The sequence below is a fragment of the Meles meles genome, chromosome 5 (assembly GCF_922984935.1).
Source record: "Meles meles chromosome 5, mMelMel3.1 paternal haplotype, whole genome shotgun sequence".
Classification (NCBI taxonomy): Eukaryota; Metazoa; Chordata; class Mammalia; order Carnivora; family Mustelidae; genus Meles; species Meles meles.
In genome coordinates, this window is record NC_060070.1 from 72,342,878 (window position 1) to 72,367,451 (window position 24,574).

Sequence of the window (24,574 nt, forward strand, 5' to 3'; positions counted from 1 at the left end):
GAACCTGGGGGACAAAAACATACAGCCCGCAGCAGTTGGTGAGGCTGTCTGGACACTGATGTTGCAGCCTTAGGAGGTCTTCATGAGCTTGTGGGCTGCACAGGTTTAGTGATTCAAACAGATAAGCTATGGTTCAGCAGCCTTTCAAAGAATGATAGATGAGAATGAATCTGAGTGGGGGGCCGAGCAGGTTTTAGACCTAAGACTTTGTGTCTCGTGCTTTGTCTTAGGTCTCTTTTTTTCCCATTCCCTCAGGCATTTCACTCTTTATATCCAAAATATGGATTGGGATATGGTTTTTGTAATGACTGTGTTACTGAATGAATAAAGTTGTCTATCTATTGTTTTAAACAAAAGAGTTGAACGTTTCCGCTTTCTTCAGGAAGTGCCTGTCTAGGCCTTATACAGCCAGCTGGGATTCACAATATTTATAAAACCCTTGTGCTTCCTAAAATAAAAGCAAGCTCGACCTTGCTTGCAAACACCTAGCTAACAAACAATCCCTAGAGCAGGACAGCTGCCCCTGCTCCAAACTACTCCCACCACTTGTTGCTACTACCATTGTGAAGCCCTGTGAGCCTAGGGAGCTTGTGGGCACAGGTGTGGCAGAAGAGAAGCAGCCAGCATGGGACATTGGACAGGAGAGTTTGCATAGATCCTTCATCACCACCTGCGTTCATCACCCTCCTCCCCTCAAAACACATTCTTTGAACAGAAAATCAGAATGATATTTAGGAACAAAGATTTTAGCCCTAGGTATACTCATAGCTACGGAGGTATTATTGCTCTACAATTTCTCACAGAACAAAGCCAGGATGTATACCTTTGCAGAGGTGCACATGTGCACAAACACACACACACACACACACACACACAAAATCTGTATCTGTTCATATATCCATATAACCATGAGGTCGCATTTATACCTTCGAGTCCAACGCAAACCGAGGGCTTATCCTAATTGACTCCTTTTCCATACATTCTGACTCTAACAGCACCCACTGGCACCCATTATCCTCAAAGCATTCACTTATTTGTGTCACCTTCCTCAAACCTCATACAGCCAAATTCCTGTCATGAATGATTAGCCACAGAAAAGCTCCTTTCTCCACACTCCATGTTTTGTCTCACAGGTTACTAATCTTAATTCTCTTTTTTTTTCTTGTTATTCAGAATAATTTCTATTGCTCTATCTTCAAGTTCATGAAACTTTTCTGTTTCCCATATGCATTTCCCTATTCGGTGATGTTTTCATTTCAGTAAATGTTATTTTCAAATTGAGTTTCAATTTGATTTTTTTTAAATTTTTTTTTTTTTTTTTTTTTTGGACACAGAGAGAGGGATCACAAGTAGGCAGAGGGGCAGAGAGAGAGGGAAAAGCAGGCCCCCTGCCGAGCAGAGAGCCCAACACAGGGCTCGATCCCAGGACTCCGAGATTCTGACCTGAGCCGCCCCTCCATTTGATATATATATATATATATATATATATATATATATATATATATATCCCATTTTTCTGTTGAGATGCCCCACAGTGATGATACATGGAATTCACTGGACTTACCATGTTCCCCACTATCCTAGATTAGTGGTCCACTGAAGGTTGCCTAATTAAAGAGCCACCATGCCTTTCTGAGAATGTGCATTCCAGTTTTCTGATAACTACTTTTGGACCTAGTCTTTGGGTAACTGATGATCTACCAAAATGTTCAAGAAATGATGAAACCCCATGGGTAGTATGTAACTCTTCTTTACAGAGCTTTAGGGGAAGTGATGAGTACTTTGATTCCTACCAGTGTGAGTGATGATGAGTTGTCTTATAAAGCCACCCTTAAAAAAAAAAAAGTGGGGTGGGGCACCTGGGTGGCTCAGTGGGTTAAAGCCTCAGCCTTCAGCTCAGGTCATGATCCCAGGGTCCTGGGATCGAGCCCCACATCGGGCTCTCTGCTCAACGGGGAGCCTGTTTCCCTTCCTCTCTCTCTGTCTGCCTCTCTGCCTACTTGTGATCTCTGACTGTCAAATAAATAAATAAAAATCTTAAAAAAAAATGTGGGGAGAAAGGCAAGGGAAACAAAGGCAAAAAATGAACTATTGGGACTTCATCAAATTAAAAAGGTTTTGCACAGCAAAGGAAAGTCGACAAAAGCAAAAAACAACTGACAGAATGAGAGAAGATCTTTGCAAATGACGTATCAGATAAAGGGCTAGTATCCAAAATCTATAAGGAACTTACCAAACTCAACACCCAAGGAACAAATAATCCAATCACGAAATGCGCAGGAGACATGAACAGACATTTCTCCAAAGATGTACAAATGGCCAATAGACACATGAAAAAGTGCTCCACATCACTCAGCATCAGGGAAATACAAATCAAAACCACAGTGAAAGACCACCTCACTAGTCAGAATGGCTAAAATTAACAAGTCAGGAAATGACAGATGTTGGCAAGGATGTGGAGAAAGGGGAACCCTCTTATACTGTTGGTGGGAATGCACACTGGTGCAGCCACTCTGGAAAACAGTATGGAGTTTCCTCAAAAAGTTGAAAATAGAGTTATCCTATGACCCAGCAATTACACTACTGGGTATTTACCCCAAAGATACAAATGTAGTGATCTGAAGGGGCGTGTGCACCCCAGTGTTTATAGCAGCAATGTCCATAATAGCCAAACAATGGAAAGAGCCCAGATGTCCACCGACAGATGAACAGATAAAGAAGATGTGGTACACACACACACACACAATGGAATATTATGCAGCCATTAAAAATGAAATCTTGCCATTTGCAATGACATGGATGGACCTAAAGTGGATAATCCTTAGCAAAATAAGTCAGTCAGTGAAAGGCAATTATCACATGATCTCATTGATATGTGGAATTTAAGAAACAAAACAGGATCACCGGGGAAGAAAGGAAAAATAAAACAAGATGAAAACAGAGAGGGAGACAAACCATAAAAGACTCTTAATCATAGGAGACAAACTGAGGGTTGCTGGAAGGGAGGGGGGTGGGGGGATGGGGTAACTGGGTGATGGACATTAGGAGGGCATGTGATGTAACGAACCCTGGGTATAAGACTGATGAATCACAGACCTGTACCACTGAAACCAATAATACATTATATGTAATTAATTGAATTTAACATTTAAAAATGTTTAATTAAAAAAACAGTGGGGAGGCTCCAGTGGTGGTGGAATTCTCGGACAGGGAGAAATTGGGCAGTGTCAGAAAAAGGTGGTTTTGAGTAAAGGGGTTCCCATACATGTAAACTGGTTTTGCTTTTACTTTGTAATCAGATTGCCTACACCTGTTTCTCATCACTTAGTTTTGTTTCTAAAGCTCTCCTCTTTCCCTTTTGAACACTATGATTAGGTATTTTTACTTGCTTCCTAAGATCTAACAGTTTTCTTGTTTTGCCTCTTGTTGCATACCATCTAAAGAAATACAAGGTCCTAGAATCTTAGCTGGAAGCCAAATAGCCAAAATAACGCATGTATCTTTGGAAGCCTCATTTAGCTGAGTCTGTGCAAAGTTTTAATTCTATGGGTATAGAAGTTTGCTATGTCCATTATTTATCTTATTTATCCTATTCATTTCAGGTTTCATTTTTTTTCCCTCCTCTGTCTTTAAGTCTTTACTCTCCACTAAATCTACTCAGATACCTTGTATATATTTTAAACTAGCCTTCAAAGCTTAATATAAGCCTAAAGAGTTATTTACTCCTTACATTCTATACATTAGCTTTTCTTGTGATCTTTTTCTTCTTTTTCCTAGATGTTCAGGGAATTCCAACTTCTTACGAGAACAGATATTTATAAGAAAATAAAGCACATTTTGGAATCCTATTCAGAAAATATACTGACTTCTTTTTCAGTGATGGACAATCCAATCAATATTGCATTGCAAGAAAAAATGAAACAGCACACAGATGAAGAAATGTTGAAACGTTAGTAAACTTGGGTCCCGGGCAATCTGGTCTCAATGTTATCTGGATAATTTGGGATAATTAGAAAAGCTCTATTTTAGAAATAAGTAATTCAGTGAAACAACATGCAGGATGAAAAAAATTCTCAAATAGGGCAAGTTGAGGTACAGAATTAAAAGTACACTTGATCCTGTAAAATTATATTTAGGGCAACTAGTTATCTGTTAGTGTCATAATACACATCATGAGGTAAAGCATGCTAAAATCTTCCTGGCTGATGGACAGAGAGTACAGGGCTCTTATCTTCTGGCCATGACCTGGAGGGCAGAACATGAGATCTGGTTTTTATTAGAAGGCAATGTTGGTTAAATAGTTGTGAAACACTGATGCAATAAAGCCGGTTTATTCTCTGTAGAAGGAAATGACTAAACAAACAAAAATCCATGTTTAAAGACTGGCTTTTGCTTATAGTTGGCAAAGCCTTATTTTCACTTGGACTTTAAGCATATTTGTTTTGGCAGATCTGAAGATGACAGCCACATGTTTGCTCCTACCAGATGTTTTTGGGGATGATCCCAGCCTTTTTGTCATTGTGAATGAGAAGGTATGCAGTATGTCAGTGATCACTGGGTTTGACGTTTCACATCGTCATATGATAATTTATTTGAAAACAGGGTGGTGGTCTCCTTTGAAGTACGGTTTCATTGTATTTACAAATATGCTGCATTATGACAAGTTCATTTACTGTAATATCATGTTTAAATTGAGGCACCTTTTATTATTTAGCCATTATCCACATCACAGAATGGTGAGTCTATTATCTATTATTTCAGGTGCAAGTTTCCACACCCGTGTTAGAAGTCAAGAACCCTTTCAATGTCGATGTCTGCGAATTTTCTTTGTATTTAGAAAAAGAGAAGCTCACAAAGGTAGATGACTGTATTACAGCCTTGGCTGCTCTCATTGCTGCCTTCCATGTATTTGGAGTTGAGTGTCCAAGAAGACTGTCCCAAACCCTCAACTTCCTAGAGACGCTGATTTTTGATATGCACAGTCCCTGTTTTCGTTCTACGAAAGAAAAGGAAAAGGAAGTAGGATTTCAACACCCAGTTACTTAATGACATGCCAAATATTGCATCAGAATTAATCTCTGGGATACCTAAAATTTTATAAAAAAAATTGTTTTGACTTAGCATTATAGTAGAGGTAGGTATTAGAAAATTGTCTTGTCTCAAGTATGCAAATGAATTTTAGTACCTTCTGTCTTTATGCTTAGATACTGAAATTCTTTTTGAAATTCTGTAATAAAATATTATGTTAAAGAGCTGTTGGAGTTCTAAGAAATTCAATGATCCAAGCTACACTTTTTTAAAAAAATATTTATTTTTTCTAAGAGAGAGTGCACACGTTTACACAAGTGGGAGGGGCAGAGGGAGAAGGAACAAGAATCTCAAGCAGACTCCACACTGAGTGTGGAGCCCAATGCAGGGATTGATCTCATCACCCTGAGATCCCAAGCTAAGCCAAAACCTAGAGATGGGCGCTTAACTGACTGTGTTACCTAGGTGCCCCCAGAGCTACACTTTCTAGGGTGCTTTAGTTTTTGAAAGACCCTCCACTTCAGATACCTCAAGTCCTTTGATTCGGGTATCACACCTCACACTCGGCCCAATATGCGCACCCTCGGGAGACTCGATATCCAGGAGCTGTACATTTGTGTCCTGTGGGCTGCCTCTTTGGTCTGAATATGGCTTGGAAACATTTTAGTCTTGAACATTTTAAGAAGATGCACATACTCCCCAGTTCTTTTTCCTCCAGCTGACCTGCCTGGTCCCAGGCATTTTGGTTTCCTTCAACCACGTTTGTTGAGAACAAAGGCTGCTTCATTCCTGAGGTCTCCTCACTGCTAGCTGATCTCGCTGGCCCAGGTTCTGACCACCTGTGACCTGTGTAGTCGTCCACTGCTTCCCTCCCTTGACACACAGTGATGGCCCTGTTCTTGTCCCATATCATCCTACTTTTCCCTGACTTTGACATCAGGTGTTGGTGTGAGCCATGGCTGCTGTTCGGGTTTGTTAGGTCTGTAATATGGACCTGGTTTTTCCCTCCCAGAGCCTTCTGGGCACCAGTTTCTAGTGTTTGGCTTGGCCCCTTCCTCGACTTGCTCTGTTGCCTGTCTCTGAAGTCTGGGTCCTGATGCCTCATCCACCCAGCTCAGAGTCCCATGCCGTCATTCCATTTGTTCTGTTCCTAAAGACGGTACATAAGGAGTCCTTAGGTTTGACAAGACTCAGTGCACTCTTTTCAAGTATTTTATAAGGATACATGACAACATTACAGTTCTGAGGTGCTCCTTGATAATCATCATCACAGTTTCAAAAAAACCCATCAGTTTTGACAGAACAGATTGGTTTAGAGACTGAAGAGACTTAAGTGTGTTAATACTTCCATCACAATGCCGTGAGCATTTTGGGGGGTAATGTCATCAACTTTTTAAAAGTTTACAAAGAAAGGGATTCATATGAATTATTGAAAAATATTTGTATGACATACATCTCTGGAAATACTCATTCTAATGCCCCTTTCTCTGTAAGTACTATTCTTTAAAATGTTTAAGTCAGTGAGCTAGAAAATGCAATTTGATCAGTTGCCTCTACAGTGACTGTTCACTACCTGCTTCAGTGACAATGGACAGGCAGAGGGCCAAATCAGTTCCTATCAATTTCACCTGAACTAGTCCCTAATTCCATGATTTCTGTGTCTTCCCTTTCCCCTTCCCTGAACTGTGCCTTTCGTTCCTTACAAACTTCCCTTTACTTTTTTTTTTTTTTAGTATCTACTTCCCTTTACTTTTTTAGTTCCATAATCTGTCTTATTCTTCCTCTTCCCAAATGAATTTACTCAATTCTTACAGATTCCTTTCCTTGGAAGTACACAGGCTCTGTGGCTAAAGGTCAATGAAAGCCTCTCTTTGTCCTCGTGGGCTGGGGAAGGGAGGGTTGGAGCTGCAGGAACACAGCCATGAGGTTTGGCTTTAAACATGGCAGACATGAGCTGACTGTGAGGGCAAATTCACTTAAGCTTTATTGTCTCTTCCCATGGTGTATCCCCAGTGCCCCCAGCACGGCCCTGCCCCTCGGTAAATACTCCTATTGTTGACTAACATACCTCTATCTTCTTTGGAGTCTGAGTCTACCGAATCCAAAATGGCATCCTTTGGTTATATTCCAACCTGCAGACAGGTCCCAGTTGGCTTACACAGTGTTTGCAGTTTGTTTTTTTTTTAAGATTTTATTTATTTATTTGACAGAGAGAGAGATCACAAGTAGGCAGAGAGGCAGGCAGAGAGAGAGGAGGAAGCAAGCTCCCTGCAGAGCAGAGAGCCCGATGCGGGGCTCGATCCCAGGACCCCGAGATCATGACCTGAGCCGAAGGCAGCGGCTTAATCCACTGAGCCACCCAGGCGCCCCATGTTTGCAGTTTTTAAAAAATGCCTCCACTTATTTACTCACTTATTTATTGTTGTTCTTCACATCACCTGGGACCCAGCTTGACAATTTTGAATCCTGCAGATTCTTTACCTAGTGAGGTAATGCCCAAATCTTTGACATTGCTCCTGCTCTCATTTGCCTGTTTGACAAGCTTTCTAAAAAAAAAACATACATATGTAAAAAAAAGTATCTGCAATTAAGATTTTATTTCATTCATGTCAGACATAACAAGTGCAACTTGAATGTACAAATTCTGAACAGAACATAAAAAGGAAAAAAAAAACCTGACAACAAAAAACTTATTTAAGCAGATTCATGCAAAGAAATGAAAGGGACATTGCAGATGCCATGGCCCTTTTGAATTATGACAAATGCAAAGGACTGCTAGTAGACTCCCAATGGGGGACATCAAAGGAAGTCCTACATCCGAGAAAATGAGGGCAACTAAGGAGAGAGGCGGAACTTGCCCTAGAATTCAGACAGCATGCTACGAACTTACTTGCTACTCTTATAATAGCCCTCAAATAAATGGCCCATCCTAGGAGTAGACATTACATCCAAAGGCTGATAAAATAATTTAACTTTTGTGTTGGAAAGACATTCTTGGAAAAGAAACACTACTGCTAGCTGTTTCTAGATAATCAAGGGCTTTCATTTAAAGTGCATCTGTACATTTATAAAACTTAGGTGAACCGTTCTGCAGAGAAAGGAACCTTTCCAAAACGGAGGTTCTTGAATAATTGCTTTGGAAAGCTGCCCCTGGATCTGTGAGCATTTAGAAGCTTTATGTTGACCGATGTTGCTCCCTCCCACCCTACCTTTTCAGTAAAATCCATACACTCCCTCTTCAGCCAACCTGAAGAAAACCTTTGGGTCTGGAGGAAGATGATCTGGGACAGAATTCTATATGGATTAGTGTTTCCGTCGACAGAATGACCCCTTCAGCTCTGAAAAGCACCAGTTACTTCATTAGCAATCAGAGAGAAGCTCAAGATCGTCTCACAAATAGTTCAAGATCCTTACAAACATCCCCCTCCCCCCAATATAACTGCATATTCCTTTGATACCACCAGACTCTTGTAAATACATAGGGCACCACCATGTATAAGATTGATGCCATTCAAATACATCACCTAATTTATTTATATATTTTATTTTTCAATTCCATTATTTATATACATGTTTTTGGTAATTATAGTAAAGATGCTGGTGAAAAGTAATTTGTTTAACATTTCATAAAGCGTGCAAAAGTAAAAACACTGATTTAAAGTAATTTTTACCACTGTCCAGCCCCAACAAATTATGACAAGCAGTTAGGCAATATCATGACTTGCAAAGTTATACTTAGCATAATGTTGCAATTCAAAATATGGCACAAGATGAACAATACAGGTAACAGTCCCACTGGCGAACCTCAGCCAGGTTTTGACTAATTTGGTTTCAGTTGAACTTGGATTATATAAAAAGGTGTCTGAAAGTACTGAAAAAGAAACTGTGTGCATGAAAGAGAATTCAACAATGTTTACAAAATGCCAAAAGTTCTTACTCTGACCCCCCTTTTACCATAAATAATTAACGAAGTCCCCTTCCCCCCACCCCCGAGCCTCAAAAAGATGTACAAAGATAAATTTAGCTCAGTGAACAGAACCAAAGGATGACCGCTGTTAGACAGTACTTGGTTAAAAGCCGAAGGACTTTCAGAAGGGTTCGTATATATTGTCTCTTGAGGAATATAAATAATCAGATAGCATCGCTCTTTTGAGTTTTGGAGACTTCTCGCGTAGGAGTTATAACTGTCCTTGTGCTTTGAATAAAACATGAGCTTTTAAAGCAGAAAGCTGATGGTCTTCCAAATTCCCCATCTTCAAAGTTCATTGTGAGAGTTCTTTTCTGCAGCTTTGAACATCAGGATGGAATTGAAGATTTTGAGAGCAGGGCCCAACTTAATGCTCATAATCTTAACAATGTCTGTTTGGGTCATAAGCAGAAAGGCTTCTCCATCAATTTGCTACAATGGGAAGAAAAGACAAAAAAGATTATGACTCAGTCAGACGTGGTGGCGTGGCAAATAGGTGAAGCTATGTTATCAGCCGTCTTCTGTACAGCACCACGAGAACGGCACAGACAGGAGCTCATGTGTGCCGACATTTCCCAATTCATGAAGCTTTCTTATCGACAATAACCAAATGTGGACTGGAAGCAAAGTGAAAACTCAGTCATCTGAAAAATCGGCGTGCAGGAAAATGGGAGACGCCCGTATCTCCCCGTGATGACTCTGACTTAGGCAATGAGTCAAGCAGAATCTGGGAAATGCTGGGGTGCCTTAGATCCAGCTCCCATTATGGCAGATTTTCGGATGAGAGAGGGGAATAAGCACACAGTAAGCACACAGCTGTTTGTGGATATAAACAAGGAATTTGGGCAAACGTGTTGGCTGCATGTTCACATTTTTTTAAAATTAGCTTTCTGCATTTAAAAAAAAAAGTGATAAATAACATTCACTTTTAGAGTGGCCACAATTACCCTTCACACACAGAAAAAGAGTAGTAACTAACAAGGGCAATCAACAGTGTAGATGGAAACACACGCGATGAAGGTGGCAAAGGTGGTGTGAAGAATTGCACACTAGGCTGATTGTATTATGTGGGTAACTGTGACCAACATCCTTCCTTGCTCTGAGTCTCTCTGAGAGTAAAACTCTTTGCTTCCACAGAATAGAAAACTTTGAGGTTTAAAGATATCGCTCTGAAGAAGATGATGTCTGTTTTAGTGGACAGAACAAAGGAACAGTCTTTTTGTAAAATTTTCAGGTTTGGGGACATTCCACCACCTTAAATAAATTGCCTTTATTTCAGGTTTTCCGTTTTACACAGAAAGTTAAAAAAAAAAAAAAAGTAAGACACACATTTGCTCTTTGCCTCAGAGTACATCGGAAATTTTGACAGCAATGTACTGTTTTGAGGTGACTGCGTCTGTCCCAAGTTCATACATGGAAGTCCTAACCGCCAATAACCTGAGCACGTGACTTATTTGGAAACAGGGTTGCTGTGGATGTAGTTGGTTAGGATGAGATCATACTGGAGTACGGTGATCCAAGATGACTGATGTCCTGATAACAAGAGGAAATATGGACACAGAGAGAGACACATACGTGTAGAGGGAAGATGATGTGAAGACAAAGATAGAACACCATCTAGGACCAGGGAGCAGGGCCTGGAACAGAGCCTTTCCTCCACCTACAGAAGGAAGCTACCCTGCTAACACCTTTCTTGCCTTCTTCAGACTTCCAGACTCCAGAACTGGGAGGACAATACATCTCTACTGTTTAAGCTACTGGTTTATGGTTCTTGGTCATGGCAGCCCTACCTAGCAAACCAATACCACTCCAAATTCTGTAAACAGTTTACCAAATAAAGGCTGATATAATTTAGTAGCTGTTTAAGATTTACAACAAGCCTGAAAACCCTTTTAATTGGTAAAAACTAGGGCCGTCTTATGCAACTTTGAGTATTAATTATTTTTTAAAGAATATTTTATTTATCCACTTGACAGAGATCACAAGTAGGCAGAGAGACAGGCAGAGAGAGGAGAAAGTAGGTTCCCTGCTGAGCAGAGAGCCTGATGCTTGCGGGGCTCGATCCCAAGACCCTGGGATCATGACCTGAGCCGAAGGCAGAGGCTTTAACCCACTGAGCCACCCAGGTGCCCCCGAGTATTAATTATTTGGAAAAAGTTTCCTAATTTTCAGTAAGGAAACATCTTACTATTATAAACTAGGAAGGAAAGACACTCCACGGTAATTTTCCAATTGAAGACAAATTCAGTGGCACGTACGGGAAACGTTCCATTGTTTTTTGGGGAACATTTGCTCTGGTCTCACTTGCTTGTGCTATGACAGTCCTCTGATCAATCAAGGCCAAGCAGAGAGTTGGATCTATTAACATTTCCCTCAACCAAGGCAGACCTTAGTAGGATATATGGTCCGAGAGAAGTCTTCTAAGTCATTAATGAAAATGTCAACTAACATCCCAGTTCCCAAGGAGCTCATTACAAAGGTGGAATTGTTTATTATGACCTTGGGCCCTACTGAGCCTCCTTCTGAGATTATATAAGAATTTAACATGACCAATGACTGATGAAAAGAAACAGTCTGAGAGAAAATGGCAAGGCTGGAATCTGAAAGCTGGGAGTGGGGTGAGAAGGTGAAGTTTCCGTAGACTGTTCTGAAGGTTCCACTGGAAAGAAAAAGTCATCCTGAGGCCAGTGCTGGCCCGTATATTTCACACATGCTGCTTCAAAGTGCGACCAGACCTACATGCCTCCACTGGAAGGAAGTAAACTTAATTGGAGAAAATCCTTTCTAAGAACAGTGATCACTGCAATGTAATACCGGGCTTGTTTCTTGTTTGCTTTTGTAATGTACACGCACTGGTCTGACTCCAGAGGTGAAGTATGTTGCTCCAGGCCCAAAACTCCAAAGGAGGGTTTGGTACTCGGGGTGTTCTGGCCATCCATTTCGTTACTATTACTTTGCACCCATGTTCTTTGCCCACTGTTTTAACTCTGCAAATCACAGTGACATGCTGTTTGGATGTCTTCCTCAGAGGGTCAAAGTACGAGTGTGTTCACTCCACAGAAACTTACTAAACATCTATTACATCACAGACACTCTTCCTGGGGATGCACACACAGCAGAGAGTAAGAGATACGGGCAAAAACAAGCAAGGAAAGAAGCCAAAACTCCTTGTGAAGTTTACATTCTAGTAGTGGAAGACAGACTGTGAGCAGAAAATATAACAAATAAGCAGATTAATTAGTAACGAATCGACAGTAATCCATTCTAAAAGGCGATTCATGCTGTGAAGAGGACAGCTCGGTGGGGAGATGACAGGGCAGCAGGGACAGGGACGGATGACTTAGAAGGTGGCATCTGAGCCAAGGGAGTGTGTCACGTGAACATCTGGAGGAAGAACATTCCACACAGGGAAGATTCCTGGACGATTATGAGACTGGCAAGGAGGCCAGTGTGCGGGAACAGTGTAAGGCAGGGATGGAGGAGACAGAGGTCAGGAGGTTCTCACTTCACTCCAGGTCACAGGGTGTCAGACGACAGACCCTTGTGAGAATTTTTGTTTTTATTCTGATTTACTACTGAATAGGAATGGAAGAGGGACATGACTATGTTCATTTTTAACAGGGTCCCCTGGCTAGGCTGGGAACAGATCATAGAGGAGCAGAAAGAGAAGGAGGGAGACTACTTAGGAGGTTACAGCATTAAGCCAGGTGGGAGATGGTGGTGGCTCAGACCAGAGTGGTAGTGGTGAAGGCAAAGAAACCCAGAAAGTCAGAATCCCTACCTGTTCTTAAATTATACCTAGTAGGATATTCAACAGATTGGATGTGGAGTGTATATGAGAAAGTGAAGTCAAGCATGGTTCAAGTAACAGCCCATCCTAACCCCTGGACTGTGCTTCTTAGAGATGACTTAGTAGACTTTAGATTTATGGTTTACTTCTAGGCCAAAAAACCAACACCTGCTAACCTGGTGAGATACTATTTTCACAAGAAATTATAGGATGAATGAACAAGGGAATGAATGATTATGTGAGTAACACATGTGGACGGTGGACATTCAGTGTCTTACTCCTCACAAGGAGGACACTGAGGATACTGATGCCTGAGGGACATCTCCAGAGATATTATGCCATGAAGAGAAAATATTCAAAGGAGTATCATATTTGAATATGCACTTGAATCTTAAACTAAGCAACAAAGCAAATCCACTCAGACTGTCTGCATATGAACAGAGCCAAAAAGAGGATTTACAAAATGGATGTGCTATAAATTTATTCTTAAAAATGTTTTATCATTCTCTGCCTACTTGTGATCTCTCTCTGTCAAATAAATAAATAAAATCTTTAAAAAAAAAAAAAGGGGCGCCTGGGTGGCTCAGTGTTGTTAAAAATGTTTTATCATTTTCACAGGTAATAACTACATGACTGTTTTTTCAAAGAAAGAAACACCGCTCCCTGCAAGTGTCTCAATCTGTTTGGGGACTGAAAATTAATGGGCCGTGGTCCACGAAGACACTTAGAATTTAGGACTTAAGAAGCCCCAAAATCTGAGTAACTGTCAATTACAGATCAACTAAAAAGAAGGAAAAAAGTTCTTGAAATAAGAACATAAATCAGAGAAAAAAGGATGTTGAAAATACGATGCCTGTATGTTTTAATGGGCACCCACCTAAAGCCTAACGATACCTCTTAGAGTAACGATGCTGATGCCCGGTGCTTGCATTCTTAGCTGTCCTTGCAAGGCTCTTAATTGAAGGTGTGCTATTCTTAGCTGCTGAGGCTAAACACAGAGGCAAACAAGGCAGATATACGTGTAACTGTAGACAGCAGATGTGGAGAAAGCCTTCTGAGATTACTTGGTCTTCTTTCCATCTTCCCATAGCCAAGATGGGACTGATAATTGACTGCTTTCCTTGGAGAAGCTGACTGGCAAGGGGCTTATTTTTAAAAGTCTCAAGTGAGAAGAGTCTTCTGCTGTGCTCAAATAGCATGACTTCTAGGTACTTAGAGCCAATTTCTTTTTTGTTCTAAGGCTCAATATAGGTCATAACATTATTAATCATCTCTTATATTGAAGTTTTGGGCAGGCACATGAAAACAACTAATATAATTTGCCTACTGCAGACTGTAATGAATATCAGTTGTTATAAACATTACTGAGATAGTTATAGATCTAAGGGGTTATTTTAGCAATAACAGTAATACTTATTATAGCATTAAATGAATTTAATTTAGGTGTTGTCAAAATGATGTTTGAAAATAAAGGGAACTCATTTCACATTATTAAAAATAAAATGTTGCTTATTTCTCCCTGTGCTATAAACTATACAAATGCACCTATGAAGTTTTCTGTGTGTGTGTGTGTGTGTGTGTGTGTGTGTGTGTGTGTGTATGTGTGTGTGTGTGTGTGTGTGTTTAAGTAGGCTCCATGGTGGGCCTGAACCCACGACCCCCAGATCAAGACCTGAGCTGAGATCAAGAGCTGGATACTCAACCGACTTAACTCTAAGCCACCCAGGCACCATCCCCCCACTTTTATAAAAAAATAATGACTCTAGTGCTGTTGCTACAGAGCATCACAAAATGGTTCAAACGTTTCCACCATACCTAATGTCAGACAAAGACATTTTTTATACAAATAACTAATACTGCTTTTTAGACAACTCCATACCAATTTGTCAATTTCAACACAATCCGTCTCTTCCCTCTTCTCCAATTCAGAATATCTCACCATTCACTGCAGTTCAGTGTTCTGATCCCACCAAGTAACAGACTGCAACTCAGTGGAATACTTACTTCATCTTTGAACACCTTTCCATGTTCTTCACACCCAGGTAAGCTCTGTATGAATTCTGACACCTGTCAAATATGAGATAAAAATTCCAGTTTAAAAAGGAAGGCAGAATGTAAGTGTTACAGGTTTAAAATATTTCAACCTACATGTTTTAGTTGTTTTTCTCAGAACAATTTCTTCTCTTTCAGAAAAAAAGACTAAACCCCACACGCATTCACCATATCCACACCCTGCCCTGAAGAACACACCACTCTAACTGGTCCCTGGCAGACAAAGAAAAGAAAATAAACCTCATCCGTGCTCCACTTGGAGACTTTACTGGCAGGGATTCCGGCTACGGTGGGGAGAAGTTTGCTCTGCTGCTCCCAGCGCAAGGGCAGACATGGGATCGGGGACTTGAAGGACAGAAAGACAGCCGACCGACGCTGAGCCTGCTGTACACTAGGTTCTTCCCGGGCACCTGGTCGATTGAAACAAATGGGAAATCACACTCAGAAAAAGCAGCAAACAAAACAAAACAAAAAACAACAACAAAAAAAGCCTCAAATGCCATGTGTCTCCCCCAAATGATGTTGGTGGGGGCTGGCTTAGGTAATGCATTGCTTCCTTTCAATATTATATTCATTGAATAATTACACTTTCCTTTTTCATTTCTCCAGGTCACCATAAGAAACAACCTGTAAATTCAACTCACATGTCTGCTGCGTTACCCATTATAGAAGATGGGTCACGTTTGCAACACAGCCTCTTTAATGTTTCATGGAAGATCCTTCCCTCTGAGCTTCACTGACAAGGAAAATGACTCTCACCTCAGGAACTAGTTTTGTTTCCCTTTCAGCTGTGGATGTCCTAAAGGTAATAATGGTCAAGTTGTGTGCTGAAGTCCAGCCCCTGTGGTTACCGTGTACTACCATACCTCTTTCGACTTTTATCTCAGCCCTGCATTCATTTTTCAATTTCTGTTTACCAATCACATTGATTTTTTAAATAGCCAACTTAATTTTTTTGACAGTGATATGAAATTATTGCAATAAAAATAAAACCACAGAAAGGCAAATAAATGCTTTTTTCATTCTTATTTTGGTGGAGATAAAAATTAAAGGTACAGAATATTCCATTTATCTGCCAGATCTTCTAAACCCAAGCCTATTTACTGCTGCTCTCCTAAAATCACCATTTTTTAGTAAATGATTTTATGTCACTGGGACTCCTAAATCTTGTCAATAATTATCTCAAGATCCTTTAGAACATAAATCTTTTCTGAAAACTACTTACTCAAAGCCCATCGGAAGAAAGGCACCTCCCCTAACATTGACTCTCCTCCACCCCTACACCAGCCCACAGTTAATAATTCAGATACTTCAATTCCACTATCTTTGCCAAATGGTTACCCAGTTTAGGCTTTTGTATCTCTAGAAAAATTTCAAGCTATTTTGTATCGCCAAGAATATTTTAAGGTTTATTTCTTTGAAGAGTAAGATTTACAAAAATGTAGATAAATCGTACTGTACCGTGCAAAGAATTTTCACAAAGTGACCACACCCACGTGCCCAACACGAGGGTCAAGAAACAACATGACAGCATGCTGAGAGCCTCCCTATGCCCCCTTCTAATCACACCCCAGCCAGCAAGGGTGACCCCTTTCCTGACTTCCAATACCAAGGCTCTTTACCCTGCCTCTGAATTACATTCAGATGAAAACCTTTGTGTTTCGCTTCTTTCTCTCAACAGCATGTCTGGGAGACTCATCCACATCGCTTGCTCTCTGTGGTTGTAGTTTGCCTGTTCTTTGCTGTATAGTTTTTCATTGTTACGACTATTCCACGATGAATTTGGAATTAATGAACAGTGGAGTTGTTCTTAATTTTTGACTATTATCAATAGTGCTGCTATGAGGATTCTTGTCCATGTCTTTTCATGAACATATGTATGTTTCTGTTATATACACATATATATAATGCATATATATATATATAATACATATGTATTTTATATATATACATGTGAAACTTTGAGCTTACAGTGTTTGCGTACATTCAACGTTAGCAAATTCTGCCAGTTTTCCAAAGTAGTTGCACGATATGCATCTACTAATAGTGTAAGAATGTTACAAATCATTTATGTCCTCAAGGACATGTGGACAAGGACATCATCTAGCTTTTTCATTTTAACCATCTTGGTAGATTTGCTGTGATATCACTTTGTGGTGATAACTGAATTTGTCTGACAACTAATGAAGTTAACCATCTTTTTCCAAGTTTATTGGCCAAATGAGGAACCTCCTTTGTGAAGTTGTTTTATGCCCATTTTTTCCTTTGGGTCATCTTGCCTTTTTTCTTTTTACTGATTTGTAGACATTATCTATGCATACTCTGGATAGGAATCCTTTGCTGGAAATATGTCTTATTAACATCTCCCACTCTTGCCTTCCTTTTTACTCCCTTAATACAGTCTTGCATGTCTACTGAAGAAATCCGTGCTTTCTTCAAGGTCCTAAAGTTAGTCTCCTCTGTTTCCCGTTGAGTACTTCATGTTTTTTTTTTTTTTTTTTTTTTTTTTTTTAAAGATTTTATTTTATTTATTTGACAGTGAGAGAGAGGAAATCATAAGTAGGCAGAGAGGCAGGCAGAGAGAGGAGGAAGCAGGCTCCCTGTGGAGCAGAGAGCCCGATGTGGGGCTCGATCCCAGGACCCTGAGATCATGACCTGAGCCGAAGGCAGCGGCTTAATCCACTGAGCCACCCAGGCGCCCCCCAGTACTTCATGTTTTATCTCACAATCTATCTGAACTTTATTTTTGTATGGGGTGAGATAAGGCTTGCCATTCCTAACGGTTTTTTTTCCACATGGAGTTCTAATTCCCCCAGCATGATTTATTGAAAAGACCATCCTTTCCCCAGTGTACTGCATGCAGTGCTGCTCTAACATAAACGTGTGTGTCCAGATTCTCCACTCTGTTGCTCCAGTCTCTTTCCACTGAACTACAAGGTTTTAATTACCACCACTTCAAAAGTGTCCTGATGTCCGTGACCTAGTTCTTCTTCAATATCCTTATCTCTTTGCATCTCCACATAAAATTTAGAATCAGCTTGCAAAAAAAAAAAAAAAAAAAAAAAAAAAAAGCTAGGATTTAGATGTAGATTACTACTGAATACAGACTGATTTGATCCTGAGAAATGACACCTTCACAATATCCAGTCTCCCAATCCAAGAGCAAGGTATATCGTTCCATTTCTTTGGGACGTCTTTCCTAGTTCTCTTTGACCTTTTGTCATTTTCATGTACAGGTCTTGCATATCTTTTGTTAAATTTATTCCTCTGTACCTGAAGTTTTCTGTTGTTAAATTATTAAGTAGCACAGCTTCTTAAAAATTTATTTCCTGGGGTGCCTGGGTGGCTCAGTGTGTTAAAACCTCTGCTTTCGGCTCAGGTCATAGTCCCAGGGTCAGGATCGAGCCCCGCATTGGGCTCTCTGCTTGGCAGGGAGCCTGCTTCCCTTCCTCTCTCTCTGCTTCTCTGCCTGTTTGTGATCTCCGTCTGTCAAATAAATAAAATCTTTAAAAAAAGTTTATTTCCTATTGTTCTACTGTGGTTCTTTAATAACTTTTCTCTTAAACTAGCCTAATCTGAATTTTGAAATGTTCTGAATATTAGAAAGTAACTTAAAAGTAATTATTGGGGGAAAAAAATCTTTCTTATTGGAGTTAACACACTCTGCTCCTGGTTCCACCTGAGTGAACTCATACAGAAAAATCTATCTGTCCCACATGAAACATTTCAATTCTTCAAATATTTTTTAAAAATCCATCATGGTGGGCACCTGGGTGGCTCAGTTATTGGGTGTCTGCCTTTGGTTTGGGTCATGGTCTCAGGGTTCTGGGATCAAGCCCTGCATCGGGCTCCCCTCTCAGGGAGAGGCCTGCATCTCCCTCTCTCATTCCCCCTGCTTGTGTTCCCTCTCTCGCTCTCTCTGTCAAATAAATAAATAAATAAATAAAATCTTTAAAAAAAATCTATCATGGTACCTCTTGCCCCATTTCTTTTAATGAATCTCATAACTGATTATGAGGTTTTAGGCTCTCATCCTGTTCTACTGAATATGTTATGAGCCAAACATAAGGCTGTAACTGTTTTTATTCTTTTATTCTTTTTAAATTTCTCACAGAGCTCAAGATGTTTTTGTTTAGCATAAACATGGGGTATTTAAAAACATTTCTTAATTTCAGACACTACCAAGAGTTTAGCAATTATTTGAAATACGATATTTGTAAAATCTTTCACGGGGCAGGCTAGTATGAAGTGGTGAGATTTCCAGTTCCACAGGAGTGACACTACAGAGCCCACTTTATGGCTTGTCCTCTGATTGCTTGCCACCTACGTGTCAGTCTTTTCCAAAGTGGTACATTTATGATACAACTGTCTCTATTCTATTAACACTTGCCACCCTTTCCTCCTTCACGGTAGTTCCATTCTATTTCCTCCTAAACCTATTGTATTCAGCTCATTTCTAATGTTGCTAACATCATTACTCTTTAGAAAAACAACTGAGGGGCGCCTGGGTGGCTCAGTGGGTTAAGCCTCTGCCTTCGGCTCAGGTCATGATCTCAGGGCCCTGGGATTGAGCCCCGCATCAGGCTCTCTGCTCAGCAGGGAGCCTGCTTCCCCGTCTCTCTTTGCCTGCCTCTCTGCCTATTTATGATCTCTGTCTCTCAACTAAATAAATAAAATCTTTAAAAAATAAAATAAAAACAACCCAGCCACTCTAAAGAAATGACTAAAACCCCTAACGATCCCAAATTTCTGATGGCTTCACAGGTCTTTGAAGCAGACACTATAAACAGGCCTAGACAGACACATCATTCTAAAACTAATACAAACTTCGCATCTTTCACTTCAGACTTTCCTTGCTTTTGCTGATTCTTCTGTGCTGAATGATGTCCTGAGGCCCAGTGGTGTTTTCTGATGAATGAGGCAAGAAGTACCATTTCCCAGCCACAGAACATCCCATCTCTTCAGAAAATAATAGCGTTTGCTATGATCCCCCATCCAAAAAACCAGAGAAAACTTCAGTTGGGTGAATGTGTATCTGAGCCCTTGAGTTGCACAGAAATGTGACTCCAGGTTTTTATTTTTAACATGTGATCAGACTAAAATAAATGCAAAAGGCTTTGGCTCACGTAGCCGGCTCAGTGCCACGAGTAAGGAAGAGTAGGTCTGAATGTGCACAATGTGCTTCATAAAACAAAGCCTTTGTTCTGCAAGACATTTCTGCCGCCGTCACATTTCTTACCACTCTCTTCTCAAACTATTTATCTGCCTGAAAAATTACCCTTTTGCAGGAGTTTTCTGTATGTTTTGAAGTTCCCAGAAATGAACATTTACCAAAGTCCCTTTGCCCTCCCCTTTGCGTTCTGGTTTTGTGCTTCCACAGTTCTTTGCTGCTACTCAATTCTGTACCATTGGGCACAGAACAGCCCAGGGAGGATTTCTAAGCCCAGTTCTTACTCATCCTTACAAAAGTGAAATATGATTAGGAAACTTTATACTTTGTCTGGAAATTGTCTAACTGTAGTGTTAAGATAAGTAACTTGGGGGGCACCTGAGTGGCTCAGTGGGTTGAGCCGCTGCCTTCGGCTCAGGTCATGATCTCAGGGTCCTGGGATCGAGTCCCGCATCGGGCTCTCTGCTCAGCAGGGAGCCTGCTTCCCTCTCTCTCTCTCTGCCTGCCTCTCTATCTACTTATGATCTCTCTCTGTCAAATAAAAAAAAAAAAAAAAAAAAGATAAGTAACTTGGTGGAAATATGTATGGTTTTCTTGCTATTGCATCTGCTAGGCAGTTACTGCATGACTGCTAGGCAATTATCGAGAGAGGGATAGTTTTCCTAGGTTGATACCTGGAGATGGATAATAGAGGTCTGCCTATTTATGATTATGATTTACCATATGGAAATTGCTCAGCATGGACACTGTATCGGGAACTGTGAAAGGCTTCTCAAGACAGTATATTCTTGCAGACTTTCTTGAAATGAAGTGCAATCCATAATAATGAAGTTACCCAAAGCAGAAACCTGCCACTACAAATTTGCCCACCGTGTCTGTCAATCTGGTTGAGAGCATAGGTATTAAAATTCCTGATTAAGGTAGGAAAATGTGAAATCACAGATTAACCCTCGTAAAAAGTCATTTCTGATAAAGGTGACCCTAAAAGAAATATCCTTTGATGTCAAGACAATAAATGTTCTGTATAGGGAACATCATCTAAACCAACCATGAAGTCTCATAGTAGAAAGGGACGTCCTCGCCTCCCTGGAGCATGAGAACCTGCTTCCTACAGGACCGTTCCATTAAGACCCAGTGGAACCACTGTATGGTAGGCTGACCAAGCAGGGCAAGTCCTAGAGAAAAGGAGAAGTGCTCCCTCTCTGCTGCATTTGGGCTCGGATCCCACTCTGAGCAGGTTTCCTATTTCCGAGTCTGGAATACTAAATCAACAAGCCAACAGCATAAGTTACCACTGACCTCTTGCCTGACTCATTTCTAGCCCTTTAAGTCAGAGACAGAAGTGAGACCAAAAGCTCCAACTGCCTTGCTTCATTTTAGTTTCAAAACAGTGCTAGGAAGTAACTATCCCTAAGGTGAGGAAACAGAAGCCTGACACCCAAAGCCACTCTGTGAAGAGGGACAGCATCAGACAGTGACCCTGGATCTTTTGCCTCCTAATACAGAGGAGAGGGTCATGGTCAAGAGGGTGAGTTTAAAAGTCTGATAAACGTGGATTCCAATTCATGCTCTGCCACTGACTAGTTCCATAATTTTGGTGAAGTCAAAGTAACAAGACTGTTGAAAGGATCACATGATATTTTTAAAATGCTTATCCCAGTGTCTGATGTACAGTAACGACTCAGCAAACAGGATAAATTATTTCTATTTTGAAAGAAAGGAATATCACTGAGACTGTATTGGATATAAAAAGCAAAACTGAAAAGGAGTCAATACCCTTTGAGGCTAATATTCCATGAGTCTATAAAATAGGCTCCTAATGGGAAAAGAATAAGGCCAGAAGAAAAGGAATACATCTGTCAACCAAAGAAAAAAAATTTTTTTGAATGGAGTTACTAACTGGTGACTAAATATAAAAAGATGAACAATAAGAGTGATTGGGTAAGATAAATGGATCACAGCATCAAGGAATGGAGATGAAATTAGCTCCAGAACACTTAACTCAGGCTGAAAGATATTTGAAGATCATTTCAAGGTCAACAACAACAACAAAAAACCAAAAACCAACTGCTAGGGAGGCAAAAAGCAAGCCTGACTCTTCAAGTGAGAATCTAGCACATTATAAAATAGAATTCAATTCTTTCTGCATATCAGCCACCCATGAGAAAGAAGGCTTGCAGGAAAGAAAACAAAACTGTATCTTTCCCAGGAGTACAAGAGTTTAAGCTTGAAGGCCAGGTCATAGAATCCTTTATTAATGGGCTTTCCTACAATGATAGGAATGAGTTATTTTTTTAAGGTAAAAAAGACAGAAGTCCAAAAAAAAGGGAAGGAGAAGAAAGGAGAAAAAGTGATAAAAAGTGATAAATTATATTCAGTTAAACTCCCCAAAGGTCAAATTCAGTTGTGGTAAGAATCATAAAAAGGGGAGGCTCATAATTATCCATATTGCATGGAATTAACTTGAACTAACTAAAGAAACAGGGGAGGGAGAGAGTTTTTTTTCAGGAGAAAGTTTTTTGTTTTTTTTTTAAATATCAATTTGCTCCATGACTCCAAACAAAATAGTTCTCATGGGCCTGCTGAGTCTTAAATCCTATTGGCCTTTTAAAGAAACTTAGGGTGGCTTCTTTCAAGTCTCCTCTACTCTAAATAATACACATACTGCAAGGGGCTTCCCCTCCTATCCTTTGCACCATCGCCCAGCCCACTAGATTTGGGAAGGGCTCCTTCCACCACTGGAGGGATAGAATTAGGAATGATCCCTGGTGAGCATTTACTAGGCTCAAGAATGTGGACCCAGAGTGCAGTATTATCTACTTGACCTCCAGGCTCAGGTTCGCAAGAGGAATTCTTCCAGCACCCAAATGGGAGCGCTGAAGGGTAAGTGTTCTTCACAAAAGACCTAGAAAAATTCTCTGGACTCAAAAATGTTAAAATAGAAAACAATCACCACGGGGCCTCTGACAAAAAGTTCTATAAAACCTCAGAAGAGGAGCACTGATTTATGGACAGAAGAATTTCGTGATTTTAGTGAGGTATAAGGGGATAGGACCTCGACAAAACAAAAGCAGGCTGTGAAAGAGAACAAGCCAACGCAGGGAACTGAAGGGAAATAAAAACCACTGCTGTTAAGATTCGTGTTAAAGGTGGTAAGTAGTAGATTTGACAGAGCAAGATGCTAAGTAAGATATTCCAACTTGATAAAGTTGCCTAGAATATCAAACATATATAAAAGCTGTGAAAATACTAAAATACTGGGGTACCTAGGTGGCTCAGTTGGTTAAGCGTCTGACTCTTGATTTTGGCTCAGGTCATGATCTCAGGGTCATGTGATGGAGCCCACACTGGGCCTTGTGCTGGGTGTAGAGTCTGCTTAAAGATTCTCCCCCCCCCCCATGTTTGTTCTTCCTGTCAAAACAAAAACCAAAAAATCCTAAAATACTTCCATATTGGTTGGTACAATGCTTCCCCTCCCCCATCCCAATCCCACCCTCCCCCAAGGCAGCCAGGCCCTTAACTGGACTTCTCAAGATCCAGCAATTAAGGGTAACTCTTGGTATAGTGGAGAACATCCAAAACTCTCCTCCAGTACGAAGACCACTGTTAATTTTAACTATCTTATGCAAAGTTGAGTGCCAAACCAACTGTTAAATATTTTGAATATAAATATAATCCCCTGGGTCTAACTCAAGAATAATAGGTATTACCAGTCAACAGAGAGAATAGAGCACAAGTGATAACCAAAATTAAAACTGAAAGAAGTTTCCTGGGTTAAAGACCAGCTGGCAATCATAGCGTGATTTTACTACAGATGAAATTCGTTTTGTGAAAGCTTTATAGGAAATGTTTCAAAACTCTGATAATGAAGGAAAGTTATCAAATTCATTTTAAGAGGCTAAAAATGGATGAGATATTAATAGTCAAATCTCACTTAGGAACATATGTGCAAAAATTCTCAAAGCAACTTATTTGATGAGGCTCTCTCCCTTTCACTAATAAAAAATCAGACAGTAAACAATATATGCATATTGAACTATGGGTTTTGTAGGTGAGAATAATAATTAAGAGTTATATATGAATCCTAGTAATGTTTCCAGAGAGAGTAAAACAGAAAAACTGAGGCAATTCAAATCAAGAAAAACAGGACAAAAATACACAAAGTTTGAAAAGACAAAGAGAGAACACCAGGCATATTGTATGTTAATCAAGCCAAATTCTCTTGATTAAGAGAATAGTAATTTTCCAGATCATTTTCAGAAAAAAAAAAAAATGATCAAAATCAGCTCAGCAAATCCAATAAAAAGTTAAATGGATTGAAGTTGGGAAGAGACTGAAAAGTTTACCAAGTATTACTCCCTCAAAAAATTCAGAGTCTAGGGGCACCTGGGTGGCTCGGTGGGTTAAAGCCTCTGCCTTTGGCTCGGGTCCTGGGATTGAGCCCTGCATCGGGCTCTCTGCTTGGCAGGGAGCCTGCTTCCCTTCCTCTCTCTCTCTGTCTCTGCCTGCCTCTCTGCCTACTTGTGATTTCTACTTGTGATTTCTGTCAAATAAATAAATAAAATCT

General features: G+C 40.2%; 2 protein-coding genes across 5 annotated transcripts in view; one reads left to right on the forward strand and one right to left on the reverse strand.

The window, feature by feature from the left end:
• The window catches only part of SAMD3 (sterile alpha motif domain containing 3), a 51,438-nt gene extending 46,392 nt beyond the window's left edge, over positions 1–5,046 (forward strand). Inside the window, exons 8-10 of the mRNA XM_046006198.1 lie at positions 3,778–3,949; positions 4,450–4,532; positions 4,762–5,046. Coding sequence (XP_045862154.1) covers positions 3,778–3,949; positions 4,450–4,532; positions 4,762–5,046 — 540 coding nt within the window. The remainder of the gene's footprint in view (positions 1–3,777; positions 3,950–4,449; positions 4,533–4,761) is intronic.
• Positions 5,047–7,450: 2,404 nt separating this feature from the next.
• The window catches only part of L3MBTL3 (L3MBTL histone methyl-lysine binding protein 3), a 112,769-nt gene continuing 95,645 nt past the window's right edge, over positions 7,451–24,574 (reverse strand). For 3 of the 4 annotated variants that reach the window (XM_046006689.1, XM_046006691.1, XM_046006690.1), the window contains exons 21-23: positions 15,078–15,247; positions 14,790–14,852; positions 7,451–9,427 (exon numbers count right to left, since the gene is read on the reverse strand). In XM_046006689.1, coding sequence (XP_045862645.1) covers positions 9,284–9,427; positions 14,790–14,852; positions 15,078–15,247 — 377 coding nt within the window. In that variant the 3' untranslated portion in view covers positions 7,451–9,283. The remainder of the gene's footprint in view (positions 9,428–14,789; positions 14,853–15,077; positions 15,248–24,574) is intronic. The other variant, XM_046006692.1, reaches the window with a different exon arrangement.